Raw genomic sequence first — 27,451 nt, 5'->3', positions numbered from 1 at the left:
CCTTCCACAAGGCTTCCTTACTGGTTATTTGAATCCTTGCTTTCCGCTTTCCTCTTCTAGTATTTAGCTATAAGTTACAGAAAGGCATGAGGCCCTACAACAAGGCCTGTACCCTATTCCTGAATGGGTCATGGGAGAAGTAATGACGCAAACAGTGGTGCTGCATATTTGCCCAAGACCTCTGTAAGAGCAAAGTGTTTCAATGTGCCTCAACCCATTTTTAATGAGTCCAGTCCCAGGGCAGGCAGCCGCATCATAGAATCCTATTCATAAATGTATCAAGCCAAGGAGGAGCAGACACTCTAGATCCCCTGGACTGCCTGCTTTGTATGTGGGATGACCACTCACACCCTTATCACCTGGGGAATCCTGCAACTCCTGGTCAACTTTTCCCATTGTGGAATTGCAGCTGCACGGGTGTGGGCAGTGGTAGCAGATCAGTCCAGCCCAGAGTGCAAGGACTGAGACTAAGGAGGGCAGTTTGCCCTTGGAAGCCTGCAAATGCTGCCTCACAAGCAGAGCGACTTTTGCTCTTCTCCAGTCAGTGCTTTGGGGCTGCTCCACCATTGTGGGGTGGGAACTGGGTTTGCGGTGTTACACGGGCAGACCCAGAGAGGTTGAAGGCCTCATTTTTGGTTTTCCCAGCCTAAGATGTAAGGGCTTTGAAACGTGACCTGCTCCGTTGTCTGCTCAAGGCTACAGGTAACAGCAACTAACATCTGAGTGTTGACGTCTATCGTTTTGCTCAGGGAGAGGTTTATTATTATGAAGCCTCACTAAGAATCGGAGTTGTAATATTAGCCTGGGAGGGGGGTGAGAGGTTACCAGAGTTGGACATGAGTCCTCACTATCTGTAGCACTGGTTTTTGTTTACACACTACACTTTTGGTTCAGACACTAAGGCCTAGTGTTGACTAGGAAACGAGGTATGTTTAGCAAATGTGTTAGCGAACACAAATATGCATATTTTTAAAACACTATTTAGCAGCCAGTGTAAACAAATTGCAGTTAAAACCATGCTTACTAGGTGTGGTCAAACCCTGTTTTTAAAAGCCATATTTTTGACAGTTATTTAAACACGTTAGCCAACACACTCTCTAAAGAGACCTTTTTCCTATTCCTAGTCCAAAGTCTAAAGCAAGACAACTCTTTCATCAAAAGATAAGGCAAGAGACTGAAGTGGAACTGGCTGCCTTGAAAGGGAGCCTATATAAAATCCCGAAGGTCTTGTCTGATGCTTTTAATGTATTGGAATTCACTGTAATCCCTTAGCCAAAGTTTCGAAGAGTGCCAAACCCCCACTTCAAAGATCCATTACTGCAGGATATTTTTGGCATGGTTGCTCTTAAAGACCAGACAATGCAAGATGGTATTGAAATTCTGGCCTCACATCTCCACCGAGAGGAAGCCCAGATTACATACACTAAAAGTAAAACGCTATCCAAAGTTAACAAGTCTACACTGAGTAAGAGCCATTGAATAAAAGTATTTATTTTAACACATTTGCAGATCCATGCTTAATATAATTGTCACCTAACAAGTGAGCATATTACCTTCATCCCCACATCTGCTGATGTAATCAGCATCATAGAACAGTTACTCATTGCACACAACTGAATAGGTATGACACCAATTCACCATTATGCACGGTCTCAGGATTCCTGCTTTCGGTCATTAGGCTGGCTCGAAGTCTGAAATGACTTTCAGAAGACGATTGTATATGTACAGAACACTGTCAGTGCAACAATTAAGTCCCATCTCTTATTGGGAAATTGTTCTGATGGGTAGTTCATATTAATAATTGTTGCTAAGTATAATAAAAACCTGAATGGGCATAGAAATATTTCTAAAGTGCATTACTGCAGCTAAATAAATAGCAGCAATTGTGTATTTTTCTTTTTAAAAAAAACAACCATACAAAGGATTGTGACCAAACTTGAAAAAGTTTTACACTATAAAAAGCAAACCTGGCAAAAACACAAGGCGAAAGCCTTGCATGATTCAGTCTACAGGAGATACAGAATATCAAGAGCTTCACACACACACACAAAACAGAAGGCTCTCTTCAAAGTTATCCATAATACACAGCAGGGCAAAAAACAAATGCGTTGGATACATGTATTTCCTCAGAATTGTGAAAAACAATCTTTCTCTTAGCTGCTTGCTGTCCAGCATAGGCCGTTATGAAATACAAGTCTGCAGCGTTAGCATAGCAGTAAATTTACCAAGACTTCACTGGCAGCAAATTCTGAAGAACTGATTAAAATCCCCATTTTGTCAACAGTATTCCAGTACAATAGTCAATTCCAGCTCATGGTTTTCTGCGCCTGAAATAAAAGACACACAACACTCTCAGCTCAAAGTTTTGATTCTCACATCATAACTTTCTATAATAGTGGTCAAGAATGTTACTTAGATTTACATAGTCTGTTGTATGAATACAAGTTTTAAGCGTATATAGTGATGGAAAGACAATCAATTGGTTCAGTGATACAACTGTGCTATGGATTTTATTCAACGCATCAGATCAGGGAGCAACAACTGTTAAGTTCACAATGTGCTTTTGCATAGAGTTCAGCCTACACACACAGTACAACAGCAAGACTGACCCAACAGGCAAAGTGAAGACTTGATCCTGCTTCTCTAAAAGGCAGTGACAAAGCTCCCACCCACTTCAATCAGGCCCCAAGATTACATGGAAGGGCGCTTTGAAGAAAAGTTTATACCATAGCAGGATTACAAGGGAAATGTTTGTAAACAGATCTAAAATCGCAAGTCTTCCGACTAGACATTCCCCAAAGCGCCAGATTTCAAATGTATTCCACCACTGCTACTGGACTTGTACAGACAAGTTTTCCCACTTGTAGCAGTGTACACCATAGACTGAAGTCTAATGCATTAGCTTCTTACAGTTGTTTAGCCTCTCTATTTCGACCTGAAATTTGTGAAGGTTGTTTGGTCATTATGGTATCACCATCCGTTTCTACCCCCCAATCCCCTTTTTGCTTCATGAAAAGCCTTTTTACCTCTGAAGCCCTCTCTCCTGCCTGTAAACATCGTGTAAAACTGCAAGCTTTCTTCCCCTGAGCTGAATGGATCACTTCCACAGCACTGCCAGCACCTATCTGCAAAAGGCCAAATCTGCAAGTGAACGCTGTTCTCCAGCAGCTAGGCTACCAGACTACCTAATAAGCACTTGTTCTGTCAGCAAGTGTTTGAGTTCCAGTCTTGCCGCTTATGAAGCTTCATGTCTAAACTATCGTTTGTTTGAACTCTGGTGTTAGAAACCGGGACTTCTACATGACATCAGGTGAGGTTTCTATTTGTATAGCGAGATGGGAGCTTTAGATTCACAAACTCTCCAGGGTGAGACTGAGCTACCCAAAAACTCCCCAAGAAGCCTCAGGCTGTCATCCAGGGCTAGGGCCTGTGCGTCTCTGTTAGAAGCTTTAAGTACCCAGTCTGGCAAGTGGTAGTTGGAATTTCATATGAACTACATCAACTTTGCCATCAGATTGTTGAACACCATCCCCCTCTCCAAGGTCCCTTAAACAGTTTTTGTAAACTAATAAAATGTATTTAAATTATCCTCCCCTCCCGCCATCAAGCAGAGATCGCGGATATGCCCATTTGCACTGCAGCATGTTACTAACATTGACAGGCATAGAGATTACTTTAATCCTTTGCAACCTTAGATGTATAATGGCCAAAGAAATCAGGGCATAGTATAGTCACTTCACTTCACTTCTGTCCCTGATACACTGCTCCATCTCTGAGCTGTCAGGGCAGCCAGTGTTCCAGCACAGGTTTGTGGGCCCACTCAAACTGCCGCTGAAGACATAAGGTGTCTGTCAGATTTTACTATCACGCCTCAGGCCAAGAGTTCCAAGTGTGACCGGTGATTCTGGGGACCCAGCTTGAGATGTTTTACATGGGACTGATGTTCAGAAAGTCGGCCCAACTCTGAACGTCAGGCTCCTTTCAGGCTTATCAAGTTGGGCACCCAAAAAAGTCACTGGTCATGCTAAATTTGGCTTCAATCTCTGTATTTTAGGCCACTTTGTCATTCCAATTGCCATGGCATTTAGCTGTCTCCAGTAGTCCCCTCGGTGACATATCATTGCTACTTGATAATCCGAGTCAGCAAGAGAACCCATTCACACAGCAGAGGAGAAAGAGTACATGGCTGGAACCACAAAGGCACAAAGTGGCAACGCCACCTGGTTTGACATTTTAGGACTCAATCTTTACCTTAAAGCTGGTAAGACTTGAGGGGAATAATATTTTTCCGGACAAAGAGCATTTAGAGAAAGAAAGCCAGAAGCTCCAGTTATGATAAGTTAATGTGACACCTACTTGGGCTGAGCATGATGCTGATATCCAGGTCCCAGATTGGATCCTGCCCTCATTTCCACAGCTACTGAACACTGGAAAGACATGTGCATTAGTCGCTGCTGCTGCATAAAGCCAGCAAAAAGACGACAGACTTACTGGCATTATTTCAGATTCACACCAACGTAAGAATCTGGCCGCCTACTTGTAACTTACTCTGGTTTCTACATCTGTCCATTCAGATTCCGCAGCGTCTTCTGGTGGAGTAGGACTTGAAGGCGATGATCTTCGCTTTCGACTGAAGGAGGCAGAGAGACGAGTTAGTCCTGAAGACTGCTGTATACAGCTCAACAGACTGTCAAACAAGTGACTGCACAAGCCATTATCTAGAGATGGTTCGCTCATCTGGAGATGATGAATAGCTTCTAGTACCCCAAAACCCCAGCAGCGTGCCAGCGCTACCTGTAGCTGAAGGATTTACAAGAAACCCTTATCTCAGTTTTACATATATTAAGCCAGTAACTCCAGTTCAAAATCTCAGCAACTTCATTCTTCTGAAGTTTCTCACCAGACCATTGATGGAATTAGAGCTGTGTGCACATTCTGGGGATACTAGGTTCTTGATATTATTGCAATTATAAAATTAAATGTGACTGACCCGGTTGGTGATTCTTGTTTTAGAGTCTCTATATCCGTGAACTGGACTGCCTGTCCACCACCTCTGGTTCTGTAAACGTCACCCTGAGGGAAAGAAACAAACAAGTTACTTACAAATTAATATAATTATTTGGATATTATGTTTGCACAGAAACGTGAATTGTGGCCAACTAGTACGGGACCTCAGCATTTGCAATAACTACCATTTCTTTCAAGGAAGCTCATCGATCAATCCAGAGAGCACAAACACTTGAGCATGCACTAGAGTGAACCATCAGCACATGATGTACCCAGAGGTTGTCAGCTGCCCCCCAAAAATGGGGCAAGAAATTCCTAAGGCCGCAGATTACAAACACAACTAAGTAATGCCCAGTTTCAATGCTTTCATTCGGCACTCTAGACAGGACTAACTGTGTTGGCAGATAAAGCCTGGGATAAGTGGGGTCAACAAGCCCTTGGGGTAGCATGGAGGAATTTTATTTTAAAAAGTGACAATGCCGTAGTAGTCAGAGCTAAAGGAAAATGCAGCTGTTTTATCCAGTTTAAAGTTCACCACAAGAAGTAATTATCAATGCTGTTTCTTTGGGGGATTTTTTAAGTGACAACAATTGGCATTTCCAAGAAACATGCTGAAAGCGGCCATCTGGCTGAAGAGACATCTTTTGTGAAACTAGCAAAGCCCCCTGGCACTTGAAGCCTACGCTGCATCCCAACTTGCTTTAGATGTTTGCCAGACTAACACTTGGAAGCTGCATTCTGAAAGTGTTAGATTTCACATTGCTGCTTTGTTGTTGCGGCAAGATGGGAACTGGCTCACGCTGCTAGAGGAACGAAGCGACATCACTTCAACAAGATGGTCAAACCTCTGTAACTAGGCTTCAGAAAGCCAGTGGAAGTCACAGGCTTGACACATCCACGGATTATGGATGGTGTCTTACATAATGGCCTAAAAGATCATTTTATTATGGTAGGTGCAATTTCTTTTTAATCAAACTGATGCAGATGAAACTTGGCATGCAAATAGCTAGAAGAGCACATTCAAGTACGGTCAGCTTACTTTAGAAATGTTTTCTAGGAACTGAAGTGTCTCCTACCCCAACATGCAACTTCCAAAATCACAATCAACAAAAGCACTTTAAGTCAAACACATCCTTATGCAAGCTAAGATCAGAAACTCCGGATCAGTTAAGTACGATTTGACAACACAAAGGTATTTGCTTTACCTTAATCAGTTTAGTTTCAATCTCCCCATCAGAAGCTAGTTCCTGATGCGTCAGCATGTACTTGTCACACTTAGCTAGTGCCTTTTCGTTTGCAGCTGCTACTGTGATGGCATGGGGGACATGGGGCTGCATGACTGTTTCAGTGGGCACATTAGAAGGTGGCTTATGATCTACCCATCTTTCCCCCGCTGAGCGTGATCGTCTGTGTCGGAGACGAACTGGAGGTGCAGTCTGATCAGAGTGGAAAAGGAACCAGAAGAAATAAGCATAATCAGTAGTTAAAGTGCAGTTTTTCAGGCCTGGTTAAAATGTATTTGGATGAAGGCCAAAATTTCATCTCTAAACTTTTAATGAGAATTGATTCTGCAGGGAACCATTACTGACACACTTACACAAAATCGCTATTAGAACAACACTTGGGCCAACTCATATTCTTTGCAGTTTTAATTAAGTTCAAAGTAGTTGGATGGATTCCTTAACCAGAACTTCAGACAAAAGGATTTGAACTTTTTTGCAGCAGCTCTTAAATGTCCAGCCAAATTAGGAGTTCTACACATATTAAAGAGGCCTGAAAAAGCAGTTACGTAAGACAGTTTCCATGGATACATTCCTGGGCCAAATGGTCTGTTTCTCAGGTAATCAAGGGAGCAGATTCATGGCACAGGTTTTAGGAGGTGCTACTTCAGCGTAGTCACTCAAAGATAAGAGACCTTAACTGTGTTACTGAGTAAATACTGTGGAGAAGGAAGAAGCTTGACATTAGTCCCCCTTTCCAGAGTGAGATTTTGACCCATCCAAAGTACACAAGATCTCTAGTCAGCCACACAGTGCACTGTCCCCATCAAATTCAGCTTTTTTCCTCCCATCATGCAAGAGTTTACATTGCTGAGAGAATGGCACAGTTTTAAGAGAAGAAAGATGAAACTAGCAAGACCACTGGTATGGGTAAGTGTTCCTCTGCCATCAGGCTCTGAGAACTGACAGCTGTAAATAGTAAGGGGAGATTTTACACTTCTGTCGCACATATACACCCAATGAAAATCCATTTCACTAGCAACATGTGGCAAGACCACCTAACTCAGATCCATGGATACTAACCCCCATCCACTGCACTTCCAAGACTCGAGCATTGATTACATTGTATTTTAGCAACAGGTACAAGGCTTACAGTGCACCCTCTTGATAGGTCTCTTCTCAGTAGCCCCAAACACGGTTTACAAGCATCTATGTTCTTATCAAAAACTACATGCTGCCAGGATGCAGAAAGCAACATTAAGATTTGGGCAAATAGAAGTTTTCAAGGCTCACCTAAAGCTACCCACGGAAACTTTTTTTTTTTTGGATGGGTGAGTGAAGTGTTAATTTTTCCATTGGCAATTTTTTGAGACAGTTCTGAAAAGCTGCCTTAGGAGTTTAGATCCTTAAAAAAGGGTGCACTGTATTTGACAGTAGACAATGTTCCTTAACTTGCTACCAACAGGGGTTAAGATATACTTCAATTTGAACGGCATTAGTATGAAAGCATGTCACTTGCATCAAAAAGTTTCTCTAACAGGAACTTTGATGAACAAGTGTGTAATACAATTAAGGGAGTCCAAGATATGGATTCACAATGTAATAGAGATTTTGCTCCTGTTTCGAACATCTCTCAGAATAATCTGATATTTGTATTTGTCTATTAGTTTCACCTGAACCCCTGTAGCAAGAATGTGATGATAAAGCGTATAGTGTTAAGACAAGCATCTCCTTGCGATGAACTGGTACACAGAAGAATCACTTAGACCAATTAAAATGGAATGAGAACTGCAAGTAAAACCACCAAGTTTTATTACAAATATTCAAATTTAGTAAGAACATTTTAATGGTTGTACGAATCCCAGACTCAGCTCTTTACAAGCGAGACTGCTTGTCCAAACAGTTTCCAGCTGATAAATGAAATTTGCACAAACAGCTCATGAGACCTTTAATCTGCCCAAAAATGACTCTGGCAATTGCAGACTGCCAAATAAGTTTGAGAGAGAGACAAATGGAGACACAAGGAGGTTTATAGTCAGAAAAACTGACTATAATTGTTGTTCCTGGAGAGAGCTACACACACGCTGAGGAGACACAGACAGACATACTCCTTTAAGGGCTTTTATATGCTGACTTTAGAAACCAAATTAGACTGTGTTTTGCAAGTGCCGTGACACACAACTTGGAGGCAGCAGTCAAGCATGGAGAAAATTTGTAAAATAGGGTCCAATTCCATTTCAGGGGTGAGCTCACATATGGCAGAACACAGTAAGCTTAGCAATTGTTTAAGAATGGTAATCTTCTGAGCCATGGCAACCAAGCACTGCTACATGTAACCATTGCTAGGAGTAGCACTAACCCTGCAGCATTGGTCCTCTTCTATTTCTATCTCATCTCTACGGCTGGGGACCTCAATGACTCCAGTCCAGTGCATCCCTCGCCTTCTGTCTGACACATTACAGTTTCTATTTTGCTCTGGTTCCTGTTGTCTACTCCTTGCCTTAGGTGTGCCAATGGTATGCTTGTTGTATGGAGGAATTTTCTGCTCCCACTCCGAAATACAGGATGCCACAGAAATGCTGCTACAAGAGTTAGAGCGTCTATGCAGCTGTGGCTGGCTCATGAGAGGTTGGCTGCTAGGGACTTGAGTAACATAGTTACTAGAAAACTGAAGAAAATGGGAGAGAAGTTAGTGAACACATACAATTTTGAACTGGTAACAAAGTATAACACTTCTCAGAAATCATCCTGAATGGCTGACTTGCATATATGCAGAGAGTAATCAACGCAAGTACTTCACATAATTAGGTGTTTCGTGGTCAGCTTTAAAAAGCCAGGGCACTCTTTCAATTAGTCAAGTGTAAGGTAAGAGCATGCAGAGACACAACACACTGGAGGAAAAAAAAAAAAAAAAAAAAAAAAAAAAACGTAAAGGAATTTAGTAGAGCCCAAAACATATACTCATTCTCGTGTCCCATTCCCAACAACTAGACAGAAAAATAATCAGTCACATTTAGTTTTATAAAACTGGTTTGTCTCTGCACTGACATACAAAGAGATTCATATATAACATACTGGTGCTGGCGGCGGGGACACAGATCTCTGAAAAGCTTTCTCCCGGTCCTTCTCCCGTGAAGGCCTCTCTGGTTTTTCATTCTTTGGTTCAGTAACAATAGCTTTCAGTTGCTTCAGTTTCTCATCTTTGACCCAGAGCTTGTTCTGCATCTCCAGCTGTTTTGCTGCCACACGGCGCTCCTGCAGGTGAGAACAGGGTAAAGGCTATTGTTTTAAATAAAGACCAAATTATACAAACATACGTTATTGTGATGAAAATTGAATTGAGGAGAGCTGTGTATTTCAAATGGAATGAAGTCTTTCCAGCCAAGATGTAGACTTGTCAAAGTACTCACTATGTAAACTAGGCCTGGCCAACTTTCAAAGCTATCTAGCATCTTTAATGTCCTAACTGAAGAACAAAGTGATTACATTCATTTAGTAGCACACGTAGCCACTACAATATGAGCCAAGTCTCTAGCTCAGGTAATGGATCACTATAGGAGGTTGATTTCTCAGACGCTATTCCCCCCCCCCCCCACACACACACACGCAATTGGCAGAAAATTTGCTGTTGCTAATGTACCACGGGAAGAGTAGAATCCTAAGTTCACATCAATACCCTTCTAGAAAAATTCTACCTCAGCATAAGATCACACTTGTCAAAATTTCAAGATGAGAGTGGATGGTCTGGTCTCTCTCTCAAAACTGGATACACAAAGAGAAATTAACTTCAGCCTTAGCTTGGTACAAGCACCATTGCTCCATGAAGCATTTCTAACAGATACGCTAGCGTACTTACACATTCCTTCTCCCACTTCATTGTTGTCTCTGTCACCATGCCTTGCAACCGTGCTTCCAATCGACGCTTATCAGAAGCCTGCCGCTGCAATTTCTGACTCTTGCTTTCTAGCTCTTGCTGCAAATTCCGTTTGTCTTCTTCATAAATTGTAGTCGTTTTCTCTAAAATCTCAATCTGGAGAAAAGACCATAGCAATTTCTTTTACGTTTCACATTAATTGCTCACGAAGCATTTTCTTGGAGAGGTGCACAATAGAGCAAAGGAGCTAATTGTATTTTAAGATGCTTTAGAACACAATCAGCGATTTTAGTACAGACACAAACACACACTCCAGTAAGATCCCTTTGAAATTTCAAGACAATTTCAGAAGTTTGTACCAAGTTTAGCAATTTCTGTTTTTCTTGAAAGAAACTTAACCGTAACCTTATGCTAAAGCCGAAACAAGTAAGACATTTTGAGTAATATCCCCACCAAATAAGAGAAAAAACAACTAATGTGGAACCTTATGTGGAAAAACTTCTGGCTTTGAATTAAAAATTTGCCATTTGCTAAGTAGGGTATAAGTTTTGTGCCTAAGAACTGAGTAATTTCAAATTATGCAAGAACAAACCTTGTACTCTAATGTTTTAGTTTTCTTTTCCAGTCGTTCAATCTCCATTTTCTGTCCTGCTATCATTTTCTCCTTTTCCGTGAGTTTTCCTTGAGCGTAGTTTTCCTTGGATACAATGCTGCTATCAAATTCTTGCAGCATAGTTTTAAATGCGAGTACTGGAACAGATTCAGACATTGTAATCCATATAAATTCACTTAGGGAGAATCTTTGCACTCCCACCCCAGAACATTAAACTAGATCAGGGGTCGGCAACCTTTCAGAAGTGGTGTGCCGAGTCTTCATTTATTCACTCTGATTTAAGGTTTTGCGTGCCAGTCATACATTTTAACATTTTTAGAAGGTCTCTTTCTATACATCTATAATATATAACTAAACTATTGTTGTATGTAAAGTAAATAAGGTTTTAAAAATGTTTAAGAAGCTTCATTTAAAATTAAATTAAAATGCAGAGCCACCCGGACCAGTGGCCAGGACCCGGGCAGGGTGAGTGCCACTGAAAACCAGCTCGCGTGCCGCCTTCGGCACGCGTGCCATAGGTTGCCTACGCCTGAACTAGATCAACTTCTGCCTCTTCCCAGCTAGCTTGAAATATGAAGATTGCCTTATTTGCTTGCTGTCACAACCCTGCCAAAAGTCTGATTTATTATATCAAACCACAATGAAGTTTTTAAAGCATCACTCGCAAATTTAGGTGAACAAAGATATGTTCTGCCACATGCCTACTGGGATAGAAGATATGGCTATTTTACTCCAGATGCTTTACCCAACTGTCTTTCATGTATTAGATTAGCAGAGGAATGGTTTCCCATGGAGAATCAATGCTCACCATTTTTGGTAAACTCTTCTGACAGCATCTGCCGCATTCTGTGGCGTTTCTCAAGGACTTCAATCAGCCTAGGAAGTGTTTGGTCATCATTCACGTCCAATAGTTCACATGATGGTAACGGAGGGAAGTTCTGCAGAAGCATTTCTGTAACAGATTGTTCTTCTGTTTCTGTAAGGATTGAAAGCAGACAATCCATGACAGCAAGCTATTCTAAAAACACTTCAGTATTACAGGGCACAGACTGAAGCCACACACTCACTCCCTCTCACCCCATAGCATTTTGGAAATATAAAAGCCTGAACATTTTAATCAGGCAGTTTCCATCACCTAGATGGTAGCTGATCAGGCACAACTGTACCAAAAGAAGGGTTTGAATGTGACATTGCTGCATATAATAAGTGTTTCAATAAGAGAAGTTATAAACTAAAGGTAGGTGTAGAGGGAAGCTTGGAAATTTAAGAGAGAGAAATTACAAGTCCTTTGAGCATAACTTTTTTTATCCTGTTTAAAAATTATTTCTTTGTCCAAATATTGCTGTATTTCTATATCCATGACCTCCCCCAAGGGACAGGGTAAGGGAAAGTTAATCTAAGTCTGTTATCGCTATATTAAAAATTTACCTTGTAACTAGTAATATGTGCACTAAAGCCAACTGTATTCATTAGAATTTATACCCTGCAGTATAAACCCAAGGTAACAGATATACTTATGACTTTATTGTATAGGTTAAGTTATAGATTATGTAAGAGATTTTTGTTTTCTTGTAATGTCTTTTCTATTAGTCAGACTGGACTAATAAATCTGTGCTATGAAATCATGTAACATCAATCCAGGTTTTACCTCCGCTGATTGGGCCACCTCGAATCTCAAGTTTTCGTGAGAGTTCATCCTTAAAGGCCTGGTTTCTAAATCGGCGTCCAGGGGTTAAGCCAAAAAGTGGTTTATCAACAGGTCTCGCAACTTCAACTTCTTGGGTCATTTCTGCAAATCGCATGACTTGCTATGATAGAACAATATTCAGTTTTAGATACTCTGTATTTAGTTACCACAATCTTTAGCCACAGTGTGAACTCGCAAGTACTAAGATACATATTAAAAAGGACATTATCAAATTGAGATGGCTTTTAAAAACCAAGTTACAGGTAGTTCCAACTACTACAGCTCCGGCCCAGTTTCCCTGGTGGTCTTACAGGGGCGCGTGCGCGCGTCTCCCCCCCCCCGCAATGCTGCCAACAAGGGAAACAGTGAAAGTGACTATACAGAGTGCTGGCAAACAGTTAATGCCTAGAAGAAATGTGACTTCTTTCAGTTATAGTATTCTTCATGCCATTTCTAGGAGTAGGGAGTGTGACTGTTAGGTTGTGGGTTTCCCTTTAAAGTTTCAGTTTTGTTCCTTGTGCGAGATTCCCTCCCCTTTATATTTTCTATCTCTTCGTATTCATTTCATCTGTTTAGTTGGGATGGGTTTGGGGGGGGGGGGGGGGGGGGGGGGGGGGAGGAGGAGAAAGAGGGGAAAACACATGCAAGTTACCAAGCTCTCCTCATAGTCCTCGGCCTTGGGGTTAACGCACACGATCATACGCACTTTTCCTTCTCCATCAAAGTAGTTCTTGAATAGGTGGGTTAATTTGGAGTCTCGATAAGGGACCATCTAAAAAAAATTGAAAAAAAAATCTAATCACATTCTCAAGCAAAAGTCTTGAGAGGTTAGAAGACAGTAAGGAGGTGGGTTGTTGTATACCTTGTTGGTTCCATACATTTGGTTCTCCCGTAGAACTTCAATACATGTTCTTAATGTCATAAGTGACTGGTTAATATTACCTGAAAGAAACAGAGCTAGTGTTAAGCGCTCAGTTGGATATTGCCCCTCCATTACAATACTCCAAAATTAGTGACCAGTTTATGCCTAAAACAGCATTGTTGGGAGGATAAACTACTCTGATTAGATTAGGAATATCTAAAGCCTTTTCTAGTTACATTAAGACAAGTAAATGCTACAATGAGTGGTGTCCAGCTTTCCAGATAAGGGGATTTAAGAGAGTCATTTGACTTAATAGAACAAAAAGACACCCCCACCAGGATTTTTCCAGGATATTTATCTTGAGCCAGGAGGCATTACCATACGACCAGCTTGCTAGTCCACAAATAGTTGCATATGAGCATATAAGCAACAGACCACCCAACAGACACCAAACCAACTATGTACCTGCTTCCCGTAGTCTGTTTCCTTCAGCTTTTGTCCTATTCGTTCTTTCACTTCCAGCTAAATCAACCAAGGACATCTGGCTTAAAGTTATTTGTTCTCTCTCCTGTTCAAGAAAAAAATTAAATGTTTAATGCCATTTGCAACACTTCCCCAATATAGGGGAAGAAATAAAATTACATGGGACTTTTAAGCCTTACATAACTGCTGTAAGTTAATACTTAAAGGTTAGAGAGAGAATTGAGGATCTCTCTTATAATTATGTGAGAGGCTAGGAGCTCCTAATGGTTTAATGTTCTAGCATTCCAGGTTCTGGAACCCAGGATTCATATTACATCTCAGGCAGCCTCAAACTAAACGCCTTTCACAAAACCTCTCCCAATTTCTATATGCTTAGTTTTTGCGTAAGAGTAGCCAAGACAAAGAGCAAGAGAATAACAAGCTTTGCTAATTTCGTTAATGCTCACCTTGACAGAGGGAGCTTGGACTTATGAGGCATTTAAAAAGTGCACCTGGAAACTAGTAATTAGAACGTCCCAGACAGGAGCCATTGTCTAGGTAGGTCTCCGCCCTTCCCACACCCACATTGTGCTCTTAAATAATTAGCCTCTGAATTTCACCTGCAGAACATTATCTCCATCCGCATCCAGTGGCGCCTGAGCCAACTTAATCATAAACACACTGTGAGAACGACTAGATTCGCGATTCAGCTGAGTGTTAGCAATCCGCCTCTTCTTTTGACCTGTTAAACAAGAGTCTTTTAATCTGAATGGCAAATCTGTAGAGGTCATGCAGGTCTTCATGCCACAGGGTTTCTACTGTACATGAAGGGATCTATGTGACTAAAGTGACCACTACTTCTGAACATTTCTTACCTCTCCAAAAAACTTCAAAAGCTTCTTCAGTAGATTTTACCTCTACTTCGGTGCATCCTATAACATACATGTTGTGATTCTGGTCCTCACGGAGTACTTTGGATTGTGGAGGCCTGCAAAGAGCATGGTTTAGATCAAGCTGACAGACAGCAAGGCTTTTAAAACAAGCACCATGCAAATCCTTATGTTTAAGGATCAAATTCAACCTGAACACAGATGTCAAACATTCTCCCACACCCACAGGACGGAGAGCCAATACAAATGCATGGGGAAATATTTAGGCAGGATTAGTTACACTTCCGTTATTGCTTAAGCCACATTTAATTGCAATGCATAGTAGGCACTAGGAGGCTGGAGGACTACTGCTACTCTCCTACATGCATAAGCTCATACAGAAGCATGTAACAGATTTAAACAGCATTATTCTGAATTTGCTAGAGAAGCAGAGAAAGAGATGGGGGCGGAATTTATTTACAGCAACACCATACAATGAATTCAGCATCTCCAATTTTAATAGAAGGGACAATATGCTGGGCACATACATAAAATCACCATTCTGCACAGGAGTGTTGCAACTGTTCCACCTATCGAAGGAATAGGGTAAAATATTACAGCAACCACCTAACATTTTAATCACTGTTGTTTGCACAACGGGAAATCATGTAAAAGTTAAGACCAATTTATGGAAATGTTCAACAAGATGGTGATCCTCTAGTGAGAGCTTAACAAGAGGTTAAACAAAATCATTGTAACTCTCCTCTTACAGCCTCATGACATAGCCAATATGTTCTAGTGGTTTGTGGACCCTATTCAGAGAAGGAATCCAAAAAGAGTAGAACCAAAGATCTCAGGCCAGAGTCATAGCAAATCTGTGTGCATTAATTGTTCTGCCGTAAGTGTGTCAAGTTTCACAAAGATATTTGTACACCAGTAGCTATTTGTGAGAACCTTAATTTTAGATCCATTTAAACAGAAGCACAAAGCAGAGAGTTAACGTGGAGACAAGACAAAAGTTTAGAGGTGCGCTTGTGTTGTCCCTATCGGGCATTGTTTTCCCCAAAGTTCCCAAACACTGTAGCAGTGGGAGGCAGCTCATCCAGAGGCTGCCTCCAAAAGCCAGCGTTTCAGACTGACACCTAACATTTCTGTTCCTGTTTCAATGAAGTGTAAAGCTGATTAACAGTGAGTCATGTTCCCCAAGCCAGTATCAGTTTCTTTGGAAACAGGAGTAGGAATGGCAGCTAAGTTGTAGTATAGATTGCAAGTTGTAATCATCAGTTGAGTGCTGTTTGTCAGACAGCATGAACAGGTTTGGGAGTCCTGCAGGTTCCAAGAGCCTGTGCCAATATAACTGAAACTTAAGTTCCTCTTTTGACATTCCCTCTAGAGTAGAGTGACCAGACAGCAAGTGTGAAAAATCGGGATGGGTTGGGGGGTAATAGGAGCCTATATAAAAAAAAAGCCCCAAATATCGGGACTGTCCCTATAAAATCGGGACATCTGGTTACCCTACTCTAGAGCATGTTACAATTTAGCACCAGCAACAAGACACCTATTCTGCAGTTTTAGACCCTGCTGTAGAAACTTAAACAAGCCAACTCCACACTACATCACAGCAAGTCCCCGTTTTTCAGATGAGGTTGAGGCAGACTTGCACAAGGCTACAGAGGGTGCCAGTGGCAAAGTCAGATATAACTGTCTGGTTCACAGTCTTGTATCCACACCCCTGTACCCAATATTCCTTTCTTGAGTAATCTTGTTTGGACTCAAGACAAAAGTGGTGGGGGTTGTGAGCATGTCTCGAGGTAACCCAATATTAATTACAACCTGGACAGGTGATAATCACTCAAAGAGGCATATTAAAAGAGACACTTACTTTGGTTTTATTGGATCGAAGGGAATTTCCTCCAACAGATCATATATGTAGTTATTGTAGATTTCAATATACGAGACAAACACACCGTAGACATTGTCTTCTTCAACCTCTTCCACTTTGCAATGATCTCGTACACTGATCATATCAGCAAATTCTGGATCTATTTGTCGTCTGTTAAAACATGTATGACATTATTAAACTACAGCATCCATGACAAGCTGAGAACTCATCACATATACTCTAGAATTAGAAGCTATATTGAAAGCAGCACAGTATCAGGAAAAACTGTCTAAGGGTATGTCTACACTGCAATTAAAAACCTTAGCTCAGGCTAAGGCACCATTTAAATGCAGTGTAGATGTTTTCAGGCTTGGGCTGGAGCCCAGGCTCTAGTACCCTGCGAGGGTCCCAGAGATTGGAATGCAGCCTGAGCCAAAACGTCTACACTGCAATTAAATAGCCCCTTAGTCAGAGTCAGCTGGCATTGGCTAGCCACGGGTATGTAACTGAAGTGCCAAAAATGCTCACATTGAACACTGGTGCCAGGCATCCAGTTCTCCAGAAAGAAAGATCTAAAGCACTCGTGAAAGCAGTAAAAAGCTTAAATATAGTCACGTTTATTACTATAGATTGTGATATAAAATTTTCAGATGTAGTTGTGTTACCTAGTCAATTACCAAGCAGTTACAGTTAGTCAGCCCTATGCAGAGCTCATTAATACTTTGTACTTATAGCATTTTCCATTCATTAAACTCAAACACTTAATTTAACATACCTTTTAGTAACAGGAAAGACTAAAGCACAGACAGTTTAAGCGACTTAACCAAGGTAATGCTACGAATCATATTGCAAAGAACAGAACCTAGGTTGCCTGCCTGCAAGTACGCAGCTTTAAATGTTGACTAGACTATCTTTATCTCACCAGAAGATAAAGGAAGAGTGATATATTAACGCTCCCTGAAAGTGGTGAGAAGTGTTCATGAAGGGCGTCTAAGTCATCAAAAGTCAAGTTTTAGAAGGACATGTATCAATAGAGACAAGGTAGGTGAGGTAATCTCTTTCATAGACAAATTTATGAGATTACACAGAGCTCTTCTTCAGGTCTGGGAAATGTACTCTGAGTGTCACAGCTACATAAACTCTCAGAGAAAAATGAGAAGCCAGAAACACCACATCACCTGGGGGTGAACACTTTTCACCTCTGTATCGGACGTTCCAGTCCTCATCCTCAAAGGAAACCTGCACAATACCATCAAAAGTAGCCTGGGAGCTTAAATGCATAACTTTTCTAGATACTAAAAATCATAGACTGAACGGAGACACTGGATTTATGGCTTATTACAACAGTCTATAATCTTGCATAGTGACAGGTTTCAGAGTAGCAGCCGTGTTAGTCTGTATCCGCAAAAAGAACAGGAGTACTTGTGGCACCTTAGAGACTAACAAATTTATTTGAACATAAGCTATCGTGGGCTACAGCCCACTTCCTGCCAGTTTCTCTCCCCCACACCCCAACCCCCACGCATGGAGAGGTGTTAAAGGGCCACTTTACCTTGAGTGGTCTCTTACAATGTGTTAATTACTAGGGCTGTTGATTAATTGCAGTTAACTCACGCGATTAACTCACAAAAATTAATTACAATTAATTGTGGTTTTAATCACACTGTTAAAAAATAATATACCAATTGACATTAAATATTTTTGGATTTTTTTTTTACATTTTCATATACATTGATTTGAATTACAACACAGAATACAAAGTATACACTGCTCACATTATTTTTGATTACAAATATTTGCACTGTAAAAATGATAAACAAAAGAAACAGTATTTTTCAATTCACCTCATAAGTACGGTAGTGCAATTTCTTTATCGTGAAAGTGCAACTTACAAATGTAGATTTTGTGTTACATAACTGCACTCAAAAACAAAACAATGTAAAACTTTAGAACCTACAAGTCCACTCAGTCTACTTCTCGATCAGCCAAATCACTAAGACAAACAAGTTTGTTTACATTAACCGGAGATAATGCTGCCCACTTCTTATTTACAATGTCACCAGAAAGTGAGAACAGGCATTCACACGAGACTTTTGTAGACCGCATTGCAAGGTATTTACGTGCCAGATACGCTAAACATTCATATGCCCCTTCATGCTTTGGCCACCATTCCAGAGGACATACTTCTATGCTGATGATGCTCGTTTAAAAAAAAAAAAAAATGCGTTAATTAGATTTGTGACTGAACTCTTTGGGGAGAATTGTATGTCTCTGGCTCTATTTTACCCACATTTTGCCATATATTTCATGTTATGTTATAGTAGTCCCGGATGATGACTCGGCACATGTTCATTTTAAGAACACCTTCGCTGCAGATTTGACAAAATGCAAAGAAGGTACCAATGTGAATTTCTAAAGATAGCTACAGCACTCAAGCCAAGATTTAAGAATCTGAAGTGCCTTCCAAAATCTGAGAGGGATGAGGTGTGGAACATGCTTTCAGAAATCTTAAAAGAGCAACACTCCAGTGTGGAAACTACAGAACTTGAACCACCAGAAAAGAAAAATCAACCTTCTGCTGGTGGTATCTGACTCAGATGATGAAAATGAACATGCGTCGGTCCGCACTGCTTTGGACTGTTATCGAGTAGAACTGTCATCAGCATGGACGCATGTCCTCTGGAATGGTGGTTGAAGCATGATGGGACATACGACTCTTTAGCACATCTGGCAGGTAAATATCTTGCAACGCCGGCTACAACAGTGCCATGAGAACGCCTGTTCTCACTTTCAGGTGACATTGTGAACAAGTGGGCAGCATTATCTCCTACAAATGTAAACAAACTGTTTGTCTGAGCGATTGGCTGAACAAGAAATAGGACCGAGTGGACTTGTAGGCTCTAAAGTTTTTACATTGCATTCAAAAATAAAACAGTTATTTTTTTGTACATAATTTTACATTTGTACGTTCAACTTTCATGATAAAAGAGATTGCGCTACAGTACTTGTATTAGGTGAATTGAAAATTGCTATTTCTTTTGTTTTTTACAGTGCAAATATTTGTTATAAAAATAAATATAAAGTGAGCACTGTACACTTTATATTCTGTGTTATAATTGAAATCAATATATTTGAAAATGTAGAAAACATGCAAAAATATTTAAATAAATGGTAATCTATTTTGTTTAATAGTGCAATTAATTTTTTAATCGCTTGACAGCCCTATTACTTACTTATTCTAAACAATCTGTTCCTCCTTGTATTTAGCTGTGACACTCTGACTACCTTTCCCAGACCTGAAGAGCAGGGCTGTGTAGCTCAAAAGCTTGTTTCTCTCCCCAACAGAGGTTGGTTCAATAAAAGATATTGCCTCCCCCACCTTCTCTCTCTAATATCCTGGGACCGACACAGCTACAACATTTCATTCATATGTATTAATACATTATTTCATTCTACTTACTTGCCAGACGGAGTCTTTGGAATTGGCATGGCATCTCTTTTCTGACGCTCTAACAAAGCATCAACTTCACACTGCACATCCACACCGTTCTTGTCATCAAGTTTAAAAACCTGAGGGCAGCAAATGGAGTTAGCTGTCATGTTACGATCTTAAACACTGGAAATGCCAGGTTGTGGTGAGGGTTAGTGGTGATAAAAATGTCAGCACGATAAGAGTGAAAATATGACTAATGATCTCTGGGATAGTCAGACCAAACTACTTCATTTCATTGACATGCCATCCTGTAGTCGGTCATTCTCCTTTTTGACCAGGCTCTGCTTCGTGTGCAGATGTTTTGTTAGATTAATTTATTTCCAAGGACTGTAAGGTTACTCTTACAATTTAACTATTTGGAACAGAGAATAACTATTTGGAATGGTGTTTTAGGCTGTTACTGGGAAAGTTTCTCTTAAGACTTAAAGCAAAGCAACTCACAAATCGCTTGGCCTGAAATGGTCCTATGCTGTTGAAGATCATGTCTAAGCACCGGGGAAGAAGTCCTCCATCACCAGGAGAACCTGTCATTGTGTGTGTTTTCCCACTACCTGTCACACCATAGGTGAAAAGGAGACCTAGGAGTAAAACAGTTACAGTTAAATATTCCTAACTGGACCTTATTAACTAAAAAACGTTCAACTTGAACGGTCACTTGATCCTATCCAATAAAGACAGAGGCGGGGGGCGGGGGGGAGAGAAAAAAAAAAAAAGACGTCCTCATTTGGAACAGTTGGCACTAATACTCAAGACATGTTGGTACCATCCCAGGCGTGGGAAAGAGTTAGTCCAAAAGAGGAAAGACCACAGCTGCATGTCTTCAGAGCAGTGACTGCCCAGATAGTAGGACTGGGCCAGCTAGTGTGAAGACATTTCCCCAGCACACTGTAATGCCGCTCAGGACAAGGCTAGCTGGTGCTAGTGGACAGACCTCAGGAAAGTACTAGAAACAATCCGTTTTTAATAAACTCTAGCTGCTCAGAGTCCCCCCTTTCTGGTTAAGTACATTTAGAAAGGAGAGTGAAGGCAGCCATTTTGACCGTCACTTCAACCTGACTGCGGGAAGCTTGTTTGTTTTTATTCTGCTCTGAAGAGCTTCAGATACAGCAGCCAGATGGACCTGAAGAATCTGGCCTCATGGTATCAGACAGGTTTTGATAGTTCAGATGAGCCAATCACCAAATTACCACCACCATCCAGCTCTTCAATAGTACTTTTCATCCGTAGATCTCAAAGCTCTTTTCAAAGAAAGTTGGCATCATTATCCCCATTTTACAGGCCAGGAAACTGAGGCATGGAGTGGGGGGTGACTTCCCAAGGTCACCCAGCAGGCTGGTGGCTGAACCCAAAGTAGAACATAGATAGAGCCCTGGACTAGGATTCAGGAGACCTACTAGGTCAAATTGCTGCCAATCAAGACTCTAGGCTATATGATACGATGTCATGGTTTTGTAGACAAAAGCCTCTACAGTTATTGAGGCTTGATTTTCTTGCATACCAATCTAAATATCTTGCATGCATCTGAAACAGGAGTAATTTAGAATTGGAGGCGGGGGGGGAAGGGGTTTCTTTGCACTTTGTTACAAGGAAGTAGTCCTATTCTTTCATGAAAATAGGAACAATTTGAAGACTTGTTTTCGAGCAGACAAACTGAGAAACCTTGACAATTTGGGGGAGTGCCAGAATAAGCGAAGTAAAGCTGAAGAAAATAAGTATCCTTAAGTTTTGAACAGCCTTAACAGTGGTTTAAAAAAATAAATAAAAAGATTCCAGGAGAAAGGCAACCAAACGAGTTAAAAAAAAATAAAATAAATGGTTTTAGCTATGCAGTGCCACTGCAGCATGTTAAATACAAAACATACTGCATACCATTTTTCCCACGAATGAGATCTTCTACTAGAGGTCTAGCCACAACATCAAAGAGTGCTTTCTGAGTGACAAGAGTTCCAAATACTTCCTTAAACGTATACTGCGTCTGGGGAAAAGAAAAAACACTGATGTAAATCTGGTTTTTAGATATCTCTCTGCATAACTAAAACTCTGCTTTTCACTAGTCTAGCAAAAGGGCAAAGTAGATTCTTTAGTGTAAGATTTCATATAGACAATCACATTACATATGTATATAGGGCTGCATACAAAGAGTAACCGTTCAAATTCTGGTAAAGTCTAATACTAAAGACAACCACATTATACTTAAACACATGCTGTAGTATCAGGACATACCAGTCACCACCATGTTGTTCCTCTCTGCCTGTCATCTTTTTTAAGTTAGAATACATGCTTGTTGGGCCTTTGTGTGTGTTCAGGAAGTACCTAGCACATTCCAGACAGAAGAAAAAGCCACGCTCCTTCCCCCAAGATAATAAGAGGTTAGAATTGTGTTTGAGTAGGAGGATGAGGAACTGGATGTGTGCATAGTGTGTGGTCCCATGATGGAACTGAAGGGGAGCATGTTGTGGAGCTGCAGAGCTGAAGCCTGTTTCAACATGCATTGAAGTCAGAGGGATTCTTTCCACTGACTTCAATGAGCATTAGATCAGGCCCTTGGTAGTATGTTAACATATTATGTTAGGGAATTAAAGGCATGCAAGTTGAGGTTATTGTGGATGTTAATTGGTTAGTTCCCTGATTTTTAGCGATTGAGTTTAAGCCATTTAACTGTAAATTAAGAACTTAGTGTGAGAATAAATACATAGTTTAATCAAACAGTTTACAAAAAAGTGAAATACATATTTTAGAAGCCAGCCCTCTGTAGATTGATATACGAACTGTATGGCAAGCCTATGATAAACAGATTAAGTCCAAAGTTTGCTGGACAAAGTCAGCATGAGCATTAGCTATCAACTTGCCCATTTTAAATTTGTTTCTACTGCTAGTCTTAAAAAGTACTATACCTCCCTGTATTCCCCATTCCGGAATATTCTGTAGCCATCAGGAGGATGAATCTGAATGGTTGTTTCACTGATCACTTCTATGCAACACTCCTGATCCTGAACACTTAGGGGACGCACCCTGCAGTACACCTGATGGAACAGAAGTAAGTTTTCTTAGAATAAAAAGTAGTAATAATAATAATAATAATAATACAAAGCCAGTCTACTCTTGTTCAGTTTTGGGTTTTTTTTGACACAGTCAAGTGAAATTAATATTTTGACGTTTGCCACTACAGTTTACACGCACCTTAGACATTTGGTCAATTGAATCTACCTTAGCCAACCATTCCCACCTACTGATATTTTTGCCATGTACTTCATGCTGTAGAACGCTTAATTTGTTCTACTTTAAAGTAACCAAAGGAATCGTTTTATTTCAGCATCTTATAATTATGTACCAGATCATATGTACTTGAAAGTACACATGATTTACCCAAAAAAAGAGCCACATGAAGAAATTCCCTGGCTGCTTCTCTTCAGAGAAATTCCTACTATGGCAGTGACAGGAGAATTTTAAGACAAAAAAAAATTGTCCAGTGCCATTAGCAGATTAACAAAGTCGCTCTTTTAACAGATTTGTATCTACTTCTGTCACTTGCCACTGTATACTGACAGTGCTGTCCTTGAAAATCTTTCTACTCTAAATTACCACACAAGAGTCCCACATTTAGATTCTGGAGCACACACTGCCCTCGTGGGAAAAGGCCTGCCTGTCAAGTGCCTCCCGTCAACCCAGGAGTGCCACTGACAGATTCTTATGATCCCATACAATCCTTGTTGGCAAGAAGTAAAGTTATAACTCAGGACCTTGAGCCATCGCATCAGTGAAAGATGAGAGGGGAGTAACTCTGCTGGGGATGGGAAAGAAGAGAGAAATTGAAGGAATAGTCTCTGCCACTACATGGCTTTCCTCCCACTTCATCCCCCAGAACCACAGACTCACCAGAAAGCAAGCAGAAAAACACTGAAGAAATGGATTAGAAATGCATAAGCCTGATCGCAACAAGTGGATTCCAAAAAGACTTAAGCACAAGTGAAAATAAGCCTGTACAACAGGAGGGGAGGTAGGGGCTGCTTTCACCTCATCTGCATTATGTCAGGCACACACAAACCAAGGAGCCCACAGTGCTAGTAGAAAGTTAATCATAGAAATTAGCCTCTCGAAGCTACAGCAGGTTTGCTTTCCAGTTGACCGCAAAAAGAGCAAGAGTGGAAAGCAAGACACCTTACCCCAACTGGATCTTTCAGACTTGTGTTGGATGACTTCTTTAGCACTGGTTTTCTAGGAGTTTTAGTTCTACTGAAAATAAAGAACTGAAAGTTAGACTTGTCATCCAGTCACACGATACATATATTGATTAGCATAGTTCTACCTAAAGAACATTAACTTGCCTCTCCCCAACAATCTTTTAGACTAACTTTCCAACAGCAATGATCTACCTACATCTCTTTAGGAAAACATTGGTCACTTATAGAAACAGGACACCATTGCTCCAAAATGGCAAGTCATATGCTCGCTCCTAAGGCCTTGTATTCACTATTGAAGGCTTTTTTTTTTTATTCTTATCTCAGGGTAAAAAAACATAAGAGCTATACCAAGGTACAGACACAGTGAAGACAAGGCATTTTATTTTACCTGAGGTAAAATAGGAGAGGTCAGCACTGTACTGTAATACTTACTTCAACAGGGATTTATTATAACTCTGCAAGCACACAGAGAAAACTGAACTTCCTGCTACACCTCCCCACCAGATATAACAACTACTAAACTTGGACAGATTAGATTTTGTAATCAATAAGTGTCAATAAATATCAATTTAATCATAAACACACAGACTAAAAAAATACTTCCATCGATAATCATCAAAATTTACAGATAGGCAAAGAAAAAAATGCTGCCTGAAAACTGTTTGATTTAAGACTATTTACTATATATATTTTGACATGTGATGTTGACAATGTGTTTTAACAGTATAAAGCTTTAACTTTTTGAATCAACATCTGTCATTAAATAATTATTGTCTGACCAGTTCCCCATAATTTCCTGCAATTGTGAAAATTTAGATAAAAAACGCTTAAAAATAAACATTATATATTTTGGCAGATATGATATATATCATAGCAAATTCTGCCAAGCCTAACAACAGAGAAATTAATAATTAATAAATAAAAATATGTTCAGAACCCCCTCTTCTGGTCTTCAAACAACCCCCAACCTCATCATCACAAGTAAGTTACCCACAGACCAGGACTCACCAACTCAAAACAGTAACAGAACCTGCCAGAACGACAGATGCAAAACCTGCAGACATATCTCCACTGTTATGAACATCAATAACCGCACATCAAACCTTTCAAGATCCATGGGTCCTACACATGGATATCACAACATGTGATGTACCTAATCCAGTGCACTAAAAGCCCCCAATAAAAATTATGTGGGCAAAAACAGACAATCACTACGCTCTCAAATGACATACCAAAAAAAGATAAGAGACAAACACACTATACCACCCAAGGGCAAACATTTTTCACAATACAATCACTCCATATCTCTTAGTCCTCATCCTCAAAGGAAACCGGCACAACGCCTTCTAAGACAAGTCTGGGAGTTTAAATTCATAACTTTGCTAGACACTAAAAATCGCAATCTTAATAAGATGTATCTGACGAAGTGGGTATTCACCCACGAAAGCTTATGCTCCAATACATCTGTTAGTCTTAAAGGCGCCACAGGACTTTCTGTTGCTTTTTAATAAGGATACTGGACTTATGGCTTATTACTGCAATCTGTAACTCACCAACCCATTTTTTGTCTTATGACAAAAGTGGTGTTAACGGCCACTTCACCTTGAATGGTCCCTTACAACGTGTAACTACTTCTGATAAACAATCTGTTCCACAATGTATTTAGTTGCGACACTCTAAGTACTTTTCCCAGACCATATGAAGAGCTCTGTGTAGCTGGAAAGCTTGTCTCTCACACCAATAGAAGCTGCCCCAGTAAAAGATAATATCTCACCCATTTTGTTACTCTAAGGCCTGGTCTATACTAGGGGGAGGGATCGATCTAAGTTACGCAACTTCAGCTACGTGAATAACGTAGCTGAAGTCGATGTACTTAGACCTACTCATCGTAGTGTCTTTACTGCGGTGAGTCGACTGCTGTCGCTCCCCCGTCGAGTCTGCCTGCGCCTCTCGTGGCGGTGGAGTACAGGAGTCAACGGGAGAGCACTCAGGGGTCGATTTATCGCATCTAGACTAGACACGATAAATCGATCCCAGCTGGATCGATTGCTGCCCGCCGATCCGGCGGGTAGTGTAGACATACCCTAAGGCTTGGTCTACACTACAGAGTTAGGTCAACATAAGGCAGCTTATGTTGACCTAATTATGTCAGTGTACACAGTTCAGCCTTGCTCCCGCCGATATAAGTGCCCTACTACACTGACATTATAACTCCACGAGAGGTGTAGGGCTTATGTCGGTGTAGTTAGGGCAACTAGTAGTCTGTGTAGACACTGCGTTACTTACATCCGCTGTTGGCTGTCATTCATGCAGGAGCCGTGAAACTGACAAGCAAGCCGGGCTCCTGGCCATGGGGGAGCTGCGTGGGGGGCTGACAGCCCAGGCTCTCAGCCCCCCACCCTGCCCCTGTTAAGTCAGTAGAAGCGCTGCTGGTGAGGATGTGCACCAGGGACAAAAGGAGGGTCGCATGGACACGAACCACTGCAGTAATCACGGTGAGGGCTGTAAGTCGACCTAAAGCAGGTCAGCCGACGTTTCTAGGCTAGACCTGCCCGGGGGCCAACACACGAACAAGCCTCATAAGAGAGACAAGGTGGGTGAGGGGATAGGTTGTACTGGACCAACCTCTGTCGGTGAAAGAGACGGGCTCGCCCCGAGCTCTTTGTCTCGCTCTCACCACGGCAAAGCCTAAGAGCACGCAAGGCAGGGGCCGAACCCCCTCTGCTGGGGGTGGGGGGGCTGCCCGCCCTGATCACCACACCACCCGCGTGGGGCTGACCGGGTTGTCACCGGCGGCAGCGCTGCTGTAGTTGTGCCGGTCCCCGCACCTCGGGGGCGTGGGGGGGATTTCTCAGGCCCGGTGCTCGGCCCCCTCCAACGCTGGTTGCACACGCGGGACCCTTGCCGGGGGAGGGGGTGGACAGGGGGTGACTTTCTCCATGCAAGGCCCCAGAGGGGCCCCCCCCCACACGCCTCCCCCTCGGCGGGGCGGCTGGATCGGGGCCTCGGCGAGCGGCTCAACCCACCGGCATCGCTGGGGCATTTCGACCCGCCGCCGGCCTCGAGCGGGGCAAGCGGGCCGGGCTGGCCGGGGGAGGGCGGTGACCCGAGAGCCCCGGCCGTAGGGCCGGGCCTGGGGGGGGGTCCCGCCCCATACTCACGCCGCCTTCATGGTGCCGCTCCCTCGCTGCGGGGCCGCTCTCGGGTGCCGGGACGGTGGCCGGGCGGGCTGGGGTCGGGTCCCGGGACGGTGGCCGGGCGGGGCCGCTCTGTCGCGGCCTGGGCGGTGCTGGCAGGGGGG

General features: G+C 41.7%; 1 protein-coding gene across 6 annotated transcripts; it reads right to left on the bottom strand.

Moving 5' to 3' along the window:
• Positions 1 to 1,791: 1,791 nt before the first annotated feature.
• On the bottom strand, positions 1,792 to 27,451 carry KIF23 (kinesin family member 23). 6 transcript variants are annotated; one of them, XM_024199550.2, is made up of 24 exons: positions 27,312 to 27,451; positions 24,133 to 24,202; positions 22,864 to 22,992; positions 21,839 to 21,944; positions 20,411 to 20,547; positions 19,937 to 20,046; positions 16,477 to 16,647; positions 15,143 to 15,184; positions 14,601 to 14,713; positions 14,346 to 14,467; positions 13,729 to 13,831; positions 13,264 to 13,343; positions 13,054 to 13,173; positions 12,363 to 12,522; positions 11,523 to 11,690; positions 10,694 to 10,851; positions 10,084 to 10,257; positions 9,303 to 9,482; positions 8,587 to 8,895; positions 6,213 to 6,443; positions 4,991 to 5,073; positions 4,549 to 4,630; positions 4,357 to 4,427; positions 1,792 to 2,327 (listed from the first exon to the last, which is right to left on the bottom strand). In XM_024199550.2, exons 1-24 carry the CDS (start codon positions 27,320 to 27,322, stop codon positions 2,312 to 2,314), a joined length of 2,946 nt encoding a protein of 981 aa, XP_024055318.2. In that variant the 5' UTR covers positions 27,323 to 27,451; the 3' UTR covers positions 1,792 to 2,311. The 6 variants fall into 6 exon arrangements, with proteins under 6 accessions (XP_024055318.2, XP_024055319.2, XP_024055323.2 ...); XM_024199551.2 differs by having other exon boundaries at positions 24,133 to 24,199; XM_024199555.2 differs by lacking the exon at positions 27,312 to 27,451 and adding an exon at positions 26,776 to 26,794 and having other exon boundaries at positions 24,133 to 24,199.

This window comes from Terrapene carolina, unplaced genomic scaffold (assembly GCF_002925995.2).
Source record: "Terrapene carolina triunguis isolate 2854851 unplaced genomic scaffold, T_m_triunguis-2.0 Scaffold67, whole genome shotgun sequence".
In the NCBI taxonomy this organism is placed as follows: Eukaryota; Metazoa; Chordata; order Testudines; family Emydidae; genus Terrapene; species Terrapene triunguis.
Note: the sequence above shows the minus strand (reverse complement) of the source record. Positions and strands in the feature narration are given on the sequence as shown.